Consider the following 10,760-nt stretch of genomic DNA (forward strand, 5'->3'; position numbering starts at 1 on the left):
AGAAGGGCGAGGCCGCAATAAAGCAGCCCCACCCACCAAACGCCCTGCAGCCTGCCCGCCCCCCAGAGTCCTAAGGGTGTATGTTGTGAGACATGACCAAAGGGGGAAAGGTGAAGGAGGTCATAGGGAGGCTAGAATGGTCCTCCTCACTGGGACCAGATTCCTGACTGGCCCCATCATTCATTCAGTCCCTCCCCCACCCCCCTAAGCAGGAAGACGCCAGGTCCCTCCAGCCCAGGGCTTATAGCAAGAGCCCCTCTAGCACCGGCAGCACCCCAGAGTCAGCGACAACCCCGCCCAGCCCCAGGACGGGTCCATGTGGGCCCAGCCCCCCCAGTGCGCAGACCCACCCCAGACCCAGAGGCTCCAAACCCCCCCCCCCCACAAGGGAGCAGTCCATACTCACTCAGAAACTCGGCGACAAAAATAGGTTTCTGGCTATGTAGTAGCAGTTTGCACGTGGCTATGGCGTTAGCTCCACTTCAGTAGAATCTCCGTGGCCGATTTAACCAGCTCCAAAACACAGCTCACTCTCCCGCGTTAACAGGTCTCACACTGACAAAAAAAATCTCCTGCCGCTTAACTTTTGGGACAAGTAATATTATTAATCCTACGGAACCTACAACCTCTTACAGCTCTGAGCGTATCTATCTTCTTTCCTCGGCTTCATCTTTTTTTTTTCCCGTCTCCGTTTCTTTTCCGGTTTTTCCTTTTTTTAGTCCCGCCCCCTCAAAACCCGGGAGACTGCAAAACTGCTTTCTGATTGGCTCTGATTGGATAATGAACAAAACTGACACCAGGCCACCCAATACAAAACAAAATGACCTGGGAGGTTCAAGGGCTACTCACAACATAGGATATTTGAACACCTCACAAATCATAACTTAATTAATACATATTAATACAAAAACGTATTACACACAAGGGACAATTGAACTGGCCCATATTTCAGGATATACTGTATTTCTATTAGCAGAACACAGAGGAAACAATCTATATATTTAGCGGGGTGCTACACATGTTTTTATCAACTTTGAAATATAGCAAAAATTTGATCTGTGTTAACTTTTAAGGACACAGACCATTTTACACGCCTCATCTCATCATGCCTCGATTATTGCAACAGCCTTTTCACTTGCTTAACCCAAAACTCTACTGCTCGACTCCAGACCGTCCAGAACTCAGCTGCCAGGCTTTTAACCAGAACTAAGAAATATGACCACATTACCCCTATTTTAGCTTCATTACACTGGCTCCCAGTATGTTTTAGAATTGACTTTAAAATTTTATTGATCACTTTTAAAGCACTTCATGGCCGCTCGCCTTGTTATATTTATGGCCTTTTAGTCTATGGAACATCCAAAGTGTCAGAATTAAATGAAAGAATAAATAAATAAATGGGGAAATATATGCAAGAATGAATGAATGAATAAAAGAATAAAGAAATAAATGCAGAAATATACCAAAGAAAGAATGAATGAATAAAAGAATAGATAAATAAATGGGGAAATATATCAAGGAAAAAATGAATGAATAAAAGTATAAATACATTTGCTTTTGCCTTTCCCCAAGGAGACCTAATGTCATTGCTGTTCCCTTAGAGACCTATTGTGTATTGCTTTTTCCTTCCTCTTCCTTAACTGTCAATGAACGTTAAAGTGCAATTTATACTTCTGCGTCAAATCGACGGCGTAGGTGACAGCGTAGGCTATGGGGCTACGCAGAGGCTACACCGTCGCCTGACATGCACGTCCTCCAAAATGTAACTACACGTCGAGTTGACGCGGACCGTAAGCTCTGTGATTGGTCAGCTGGGTAGCCTTGCAATGACTCCGAGCTGACCGGAAGTACCTCGTGCTTTGAAGTAATATTTACTAGCAGCCAAAACGGTGGCTGTAACACAGTGAATCAATATATTTGACCGTCGCAACCCGAGCCTGATGACTCATTTCGCTATCAGAATGTGATCCATTCGGTCGGTAACATTTAAAAAGGCTATTTACGTTAGCGCTAAACCGGAAGTTAGCCTGCTCGGCCAGCAAAAGTCAACACAGTGGACGCTGTAGCGCTACTGCCGACTAGCGTTTGGGGGTGTAATTGCAGAATGACGGACACACCTACGCACAAGTATAAATGCATGGCTACGTGCGTAGCCTACGGCGTAGGTACGCACGTAGACCCTAGGCAGGAGTATAAATGGGCCTTAAGTCAGGTCGAGCAGCCGATGACTGATACTATCTTCAGTGTCGATGTGCTGTCCCTGGAATAGTGTTATGATTGGTAGAAAGTTTGGAAGGAGTTATGCTGTGTTCGAGACTGGTCGAAACTGGGATATTTTCCAGTTGAAACTTGTGACTTCTCACATCAAAGCGTTCCAGGTGCATGGTGTTGCATGACGCTGAAAGTGAACAAAAACCATGGCTAATTGTGACAAAGTGTACACACAGTTGCACCCTCAGCAGTGTTTTAGGTGTTAATTAAAAAGATGGCAGTTGAACTGCAACAACTGACATAAATAGCCTATAGTTACTAGTTAAAGGTTCAGTGTGTAATATTTCTGAGGATCTATTGACAGAAATGCAATATAATATCCATAACTATGTTTTCAGTGGTGTATAAAGACCTTGCATAATGAACCCTTATGTTTTTATTACCTTAGAATGAGCTATTTATATCTACATAACCGCAGCCACTCCCTTCTATGGAGGTCACATATTGTGTCGTCATGTTTCTACCATCACCGACAGCGAACAAACAGTGCTACAGAGCGCGTTTCGTCACTACCTTGAAAGAGAAGCAGCAGAAAAACATGCAGCAGAAGAAGTAACAGCAGCAGCAGCAGCATCAGCAGCAGAAGAAGTTGTACGTTTCTAACCATAGATATCCATAATAAAGGCTAGATGTCTCGTCCGCGCTGCTGGCCAATGGAGGTCGACGTCAATACACACACACATATATAATGTAAACACATATATAATGTAAACACATTTATTTTGGATGCGATTAATCGTTTGACAGCCCTAATTAATATATATATATATATATATATATATATATATATATACACACATACACATACAGTACACACTTTTATAATATGAATAGTACTATTATAATAAAATAATTTGAATTACATGTTTATTTTAACTTCTTCAGGGTTGGGCCATTTTCTAGGCTTTTCTCCCTGACATTGCACTGTGCCAGCTCCGATGGCCTGGTGGTGCTCGGAGTGCTCCTGATTGTGTAATGGAATTGACATGTTTAGACAAGATAAAGTAAAGCTTATTAGTGTTAGTGAATTTCTGGCCAGTGTGCGTCGGATGCTGCCACCCATGCTGCTGCAGTAGATGTGCTCAGGACTTGCCGTTGCAGGGCGGAAGTGTCTGTGTTTTTGTCCACGGACGGAGGACGGGTTTCTTCATTGTGCATCTCTCCACTGGACAGAAGGGTTCGGAAGGACTGTCACTATAAGCTTTCTGTTACCAAGGAACCGTGAGTACAGAAAATATTTTTCTGGGAGGTTGCAACTGAGCTCCAACAAGCGCGCCAACGTTGTGGTACCACAAACTGAGGAAAAAAACCCGGGTATTGTTCAGTAATTTCATTTGGACCATGGGGACATTTTAAAAGGGCAACTCACCTGGTTCTGGAAATGAACATAAATATATTTTTGTGTACAACATTCAAGTTTGTGGTCTGTTTATATGTGTGCGATGGTAATGTGATTTGTGTGATTTTTGCAAACAAGAGTAAGAGTTATAGGGGTTAAGTATATGTGCATGGGGGTTTTATGCTAGCAAGAAAAAAACATACGACAACAGTATAGCTATATTTAAGCTAACCAGGCCTCTCTGCACCCTAGCCAGTATCACAAGCCAAAGTTGTTAGTTGCTGTAAATGCATCCCAAGTTAAATTCTAGTAACCCCTCACCAATTCATTCCCCATGCACATGATAAATCTAAAAAAAACCCCAGTGGAATTGAGTGGGATGGCTACACATGATTGAACAAGCTTTGAGGTGTGCTGCTCAAAATTTAAATTACTATCAAACCAAACACCAAGGTTCTTTAAACAGGCTTAATGTGATTTACTAGGGAACCAGCAGATGGCAGTATTTGTTTTGCCATCTGCTGGGACCCAATGACCAGGATTTCTGTTTTGTCTGAGTTCAGCTGGAGGAAATTATTTGACATCCATTTTTTAACTTCACAAAGGCAGTTGTTAAGTGAACTCAGCATTCCAGGGTCTGTGGATCTGACGGGCAAGTACATTTGTGTGTCATCAGCATAAATATGAAAAGAAATACCATGTTTATGGATAATATGTCCAAGGGGATGCAGATACAAGGAAAACAAAATGGGTCCTAAGACCGACCCCTGAGGCACACCATATTTAACTGGACAGAACGAAGAGACATAATTGTTTACAGACACTCAAAACGTCCTATTTGACATGTAGGATGAAAACCATTCTAGGGCAGTACCAGAGATCCCCACCCAGTGCCTCAGTCTGTGTCTGTAGTGGGGTCAGGCATGCCCTCAAACCAAGCTAGTCTGAGCGGAGGCCCTTTGGCTCGACTCGCCTTTGTTTGGTTTTCCATTGTAGAAATGTTGTACCTGTTTCCAGGTACTTTTTTTTGTATCTCCTCACCTCCGTCGAGGTTGAAAACACGACAGACTGCTGATTGGTCAGAGAGAATCGTTACTATTCACTGCATCATCATTGCGTGCACCAGACAGAGGCCAGCAACAGAAAGTTTTATATTTTACAATTTTTGTATGGAATTTCATCACTAAATCCACTTCTGAGAAGTTTTGAGGTGACAAATTAACTGTGTAGATTTCGAATATTGACAGTTTTGTGAGAAGTGATGGTGGAACAAAAATGTGCTTGAATATTTTTGGAGTTGAGGAGCTCCGCAAGTGGCTGTGGGGGATGCCTGTGCCAACCCACGGGAGGAGCATGCGGGGCCGGCCAGCCATCCGCTCACAGAGCCCTCTGCTCCCGCCGTCACACAGACTGCTGCAGCAACAACTGCAGAGAAAAACACAGCTGGAAGGTTTTCATACCGCTTATGTCTTTACATTCTGAGGAATGTTGAAACGTAACTTAAAAAAGAGAAAGCTTTGTGGATCGCTGGTGTGTGTGTCGCTTTGAACACTACGTACTATCTTTGGGTACTACTTGCAATGGAAAACGGAGCAGGGCCGAGTAGAGTCGAGTCTATCGATTTGCGCTATGGTAGCATTTTTCGGCAAGCCAGAGACAACGTTTTCCTAAAAGACGATGCAACTCCGACTCTGTTTGGGCATGGAAATTCACAATCACAACCTGTAAGTATGCTTTATTGGTTGTGAATTATATTTAAAATAAACACGGCAATGTAACTGGGTGGTTAATTGGTGACCCTAAATTGTCATTAGGTGTGAGTGTGAACGTGAGTGGTTGTGTGGCCCTGCGATGGACTAGCGACCTGTCGATGGATGGATGGATGGATGGATGGATGGACGGCAATGTAACTTCACAGACTGTTCAAGTGCGGAGTTGTTGTAAACGTTGGCTAACACAGCTAAAGTTATAACTATAATGCTAATGTTACACCTGATGTGAAAGCTACTGAGCATTGTTTGGCCAATTTGTATATAAAATTGAGTTGAAATATGGGGATTTTTTATAGTGGTTTATGGTAAGATGTGGAACAGTGATGTTGTGTGGTTGTGGACTTGTGAGTAACTTATACCATCTGCTAGGTTACGGTCGCAGTCTGAAGCGGCTTTGATTTGGATCATACTACCTTGTTTGTTACGACCTGCCCTTCTCTGCTTCTGATTGGTTAGTAGTATGTGCAACTCCCAACAAAGATTTTGTACAAGTAAGATGCATCACTCTGTAGCTCAAGAGCGGAGTGTACAACACACAGGGTGAAAAGAGGAGCTGCAGCAATGTGCAGTATGAGAAAAATATGGTGTTTTTTGAAACTTAAACCATGTAAACCTGTTCTGGTACAACCCCTAAATAAGATTTTGAACCTGAAAATGAGCATAATACCACCTCTTTAAGTCTCAGCTTTTTTATGGCCTGGGCTAACACCCCTTTGATGTCATTTGGACGACAGATGTTTAATAATGGCCTCCACAGATCCAGGTCCTTCCTTTCTGTGAAGAAGAAAATGTAATTATAACAAAAGCCGACCTTAACTGCCATAAGATCGACCTTTACGAAGCTTAAAATGTTCTGTCTCTGCTGATGTTCAGTCTGAGATGGGTTAAATAATATGTATGTATAATATGTCTTCTTAAGTGTCAGTGCTCTGAGCGCTCAGGACCTTCATATTAAGGAGCTGCTAGTTAAAAAAAACAAGAGAAGCCACACACTTTTGGTGCCAATGCTCATTATTGAAAATTCACCAAAAGTTTTGATACAGTACCTAAAACTTTGAATAATAGCCCGGGCTTTTATTTGCTAAAATCACTGCATTGACCCTGCCGTTATTTGGGACAGGTCCATATGGGAAAGGCCTTTAACTCTTTTTGCACAGAACTGAAACTACTATCAAACAGTTTTTATTTATATAGTATTTATTTCAAACAGAATAATACTTTTGTAAAAATTCTCAAATAATATCAAATACATATCATTCATTTGATCCAGCTCCGACAGACCCCAGCAAGCAATTTCACAGTTAAAAGACGTCTAATAGACGTCTAAACAGAGCCCAGACGTCTAGGCTAAAACAAGGTTGAATTTGGGCTGTCAGTGAAAGTTTGGTAGACGTCTAACCGTAGCCCAAAAATAGACCCAAATACACAGCTTTTGAATGACTACATATCTACCTCTAATAGACAACAGAATAGTGGCTAAAGGATTGTTTTTACTCAAAACTCAACAGGTTCTCATGAATGGTAATCCGTCCAAACAAATTAAATATAAAGATTTTATTAACAAAAAGGATTACAACGTAGACAACTTAAGATAATACAACATGATGAAAATATAAAGGAATTATTAATAAAATATTATTATAAATAGAAAACAGTTTATATGAAAATACAAACAATTTCAACAACATGTGGTAATAAAAACATGATGACAAAATAAATTGGTTGGCTACATCCAAAACAAGATCTTCATCTGAGCTGCTACTTGATGCAGCAAATAATGTAGATAAATAATGAAGACATGTCAAACAAAGACACAGATACTTACAAGACCAAAGTAAATGTCTTTTCGCTTGCAGTGCTCACAGTAAACTCTCACCCGTTGCTTGCTGAAAGGCCAAAGTCGTAACGTATCCCTTGTTTAAAAATGGCGGATTTGTTTATCGCTACATCTGGCAACTCTGATGTCTACCAGGGCCGTCCCTGATGTCTACTAACTTTCAAGTCTCGTGTTGCCAGTAGTCATGTCTCAGTAGGGCTACAGTAAACAGTAAACAGAAAACAGTAATTGCATTTTGTTTTAAATTAAAATTAAAGTTAATGCAGGGAACCTTACAGCGAAAATAAAGATAATTTAAATGTTTCAAACGTTTACTTGCATTTGATGATATGATGTCACGCACCTCAACAGCTGCATGGGTGAAAACTACATGTAACCAATTTGGTCTGAAACAGGGCTACAGCCAAGCCATTGATATTAGACCGCTGATTGCCTCTATTTCGCTGGATGAGCTAGAAGCAGACTACACGTAGCCTGTCCAAATAAGAGCTAAATCGTGGCTACAGATAGATCGAACTAATCTATCCGATCTAACGATGTGTAGCATGTTCATACTGACATATTGATCATACGTTTAAACATTAATATTTGTAGTAACGATCTAAGCAGCTTAGAAGCAGCTAAAGCGGGTGACACCGCGGGGTTTAAGAGGTTTTATACATCCAAAGAACTTCTATAAAAACCAGACCAGGCGTTTAATTGAGGCAGGCGTTTATTTGTTAGAATGTGTTCCCACACCAGGCCAGTAAAGGAGCTATTTGGGACTCAGCTATTAATTGAAGTTTTACGGTATATAAGTTCTCATCATCAAAGTAGCTATGACCTATGATTGTGCAACTGCTCTTGTCACTATTTTATCCCTTGCTTGGCCAAAGCCATGAGTGCTCGTCTTATAAAACTAATTATCTTACACATCTACAAAACACATTTAGAAATATAACATTATACACTGAAACACACAGGAAGAACATGCAAACTCCATACAGAGAAGCCCATGGCTGGATTCAAACCTGCCTCACGAATTGAAATTAATTAATTATTAGGATCTAATACTTACACACACAGACAACACGTCATGTTAATTAATAAATGATTTAACTTCGTCAGCTAACGCCAGTTCCCTAGTGTGAATAAATCATTTGAGTGCACAACTCACAGTTTCAGCAACGCTGATAGCATCGCTCCTCAGCTTCAGACTTCTGATACCATTTCCTCCTCCGATGCATTGGTGAAACGGCCGTCAGTAAAATGCTTGTTGCAGATTGTAAGACGGTGGCAGGTGAAAGTGTGAAGCGTTTTCTGTCATCTGTCCTCCAACACCGCACGCACAGATGCCATAATGAAAATGAACAGCACACTAAACCAAGAGGAGGAAACTAAAATATAAAATGAAGACCCTCTGTTAGCTAACTTTCTGCAATAACTATGCTAGCTAACTACACTTGGCTAACTACTACAACCAATTTAACTTAGCTAACTAAACTAGAAAGACAAACCAAGAGACACACCTACTGAAAGTTCTAAGTAAATTACATGATAAATTGGTTAGCTAACTCACAACGATGTTTGTCAGTTTGATGCTCTTACTTAATAAGGCAAGACGGTGTGACAGTTTTTTGACCCTGAATTGTAGTTTAGAGGTAATCTCTTCGCTGGATGTTGATGGCGAGCCAGTCCCAGAGATGATGCACCCTATACGATGAGATCAGACCACGGTGTGGCCAGCTGCTTCGGATCCCATTCAAAAGGACTGACAGATCAGATTATAGGACACTGGCAGATAAGAAAGATCCACCACACGTTCATTATCCTGCCCGGGCAGAGATACAAATAACTGAAAGACCCTGGTCACTTTTTAAATTCGTATTTTTTATGAAAGAGCTCTTCTTATTCTGGGGATTGTTTCAAACATGGTCGGTGTACTATGAGAGTGTTAAAGGCACTGTAATAAACCTGCCCACTGTTCTTTAATCACACACCGTCTATTTCTTACCCCTACACTACTTCTCAGAACTTAGGTGGTTCTACACCTGTCTTTAGCATTCAAAAACTATACTACAGGGCTTTCCCAGTATGTTGAACTATGATGCTAAGGGGCTCCCAAGTGCGTTATAAAGTGACAACAAAGGGTCTTGACCATTGGTCCATATGTGACGACTTGGGAGTGAGAACGGGTTGGATTATAGATGGTTCATTTTATATCAACAGTTGTACAGTTAATGCAGCAGTATTCTCTCGGGTTGTTGTGTTTTTTTTATGAACGAATGGTTGAAAGGCATTTTGTAATAAATAATAAGTTCTGTATAACTTTGTGTTGTGTCCGTTTCCTTTTTCTGTTCAGAAGAAAACTGATTCTTGTGTGTTACAATATCATTTGTAAATGCTTTGTAAGGCATAGATAGTCCTCACTTTAGATGAGCTCACACAAAGAACTTACTAACAACTAGTAAATGCTTTGTAACTACCTGAATTAATCATGAACCCTACTTTATAACAAATGTTTAGAGAATATCTATTGCCTTTAAATTTAATTTGTAAATGGTTAATGAGGCATAGACAGTCCTCACTTTTGATGAGCTCACGTAAAATACTTTAACATTGGTGTCCTTCAACAGACCAGCCAAGTAACCCTTTGCTGGTCCCATCACAGCAGATCTCTGGAAGTGCAGATCTTGGAGTTTTGATAAAGAGTTCAGAGAAACTGTACCAGGCCAGTGAGGCTTTTACCCAGTAACATTAGCATCTTCCGGGTACTCATAGTAGCATCCTTTGGGCTTTGCCACTAGTAGATTTACGAGTTATGCTGAGATTGTTTATATTCTTCTAGCGGGAAAGTATAAAAAAAACAGGCAGTTAGCCAATGTAATAATTTTCTTACACTTTCCAAATTAACAACTGTTATATAAATGGTTCGTCATTAAAATAATACCTAATTTATAAATAGTGAACTGAACATGTATAAAGTATGAAAATACAATTATTAAGCACATTATGTATGAGCTTCTTAATAAAGAATACAACATGTATAACTGTTTATAAATGACTTACTAATGTGTATTAACATAATTCAATTCAATTTCAATTAAATTTTATTTATATAGCAGGGGGGAGAGAGAGGGAGAGGGCAAGAGAGAGGGCAAGAGAGGAACAGAGAGAAAAAGAGAGGGATGGAAGGAGAGAGAGTGGAGGGAGGCAGCCTACACAATATACACACACAGAGGTACAGACAGTAAAGGTGATGTTGCTATAGACTAAATGACTAAATGAAAAATGGTATAGATATGTATAGTACTTTAACATTCGTAATGTTAATGATTATAACAACAATAATAACAATAGTTGTTGTAGCAGAGGGTGTCGAGCAGGAACACGGGGGCAGCGGGTGACCCGCAGCCACAGATCCAGACTCCACAGCTCCAGAGCCAGAAACACCTGCAGGAAGTGATAGGAGAGAGGAGAGGGACGAGAAAGCACAAGACTATCGGAAAGGGGAGAAGTTGTGTTAGTAAAATGCAATAATGGGATGAGGTTGCATACAGAG

The 10,760-nt window shown here is 40.7% G+C and overlaps 1 protein-coding gene across 1 annotated transcript in view; it reads left to right on the forward strand.

Moving 5' to 3' along the window:
• The window catches only part of LOC123980885 (zinc finger protein 208-like), an 808,576-nt gene that overhangs the window by 738,043 nt on the left and 59,773 nt on the right, over positions 1-10,760 (forward strand). Inside the window, exon 5 of the mRNA XM_046065450.1 lies at positions 9,835-9,843. Within this exon, the coding sequence (XP_045921406.1) occupies positions 9,835-9,843 (9 nt within the window). The remainder of the gene's footprint in view (positions 1-9,834; positions 9,844-10,760) is intronic.

Source organism: Micropterus dolomieu, linkage group LG12 (assembly GCF_021292245.1).
Source record: "Micropterus dolomieu isolate WLL.071019.BEF.003 ecotype Adirondacks linkage group LG12, ASM2129224v1, whole genome shotgun sequence".
In the NCBI taxonomy this organism is placed as follows: domain Eukaryota; kingdom Metazoa; phylum Chordata; class Actinopteri; order Centrarchiformes; family Centrarchidae; genus Micropterus; species Micropterus dolomieu.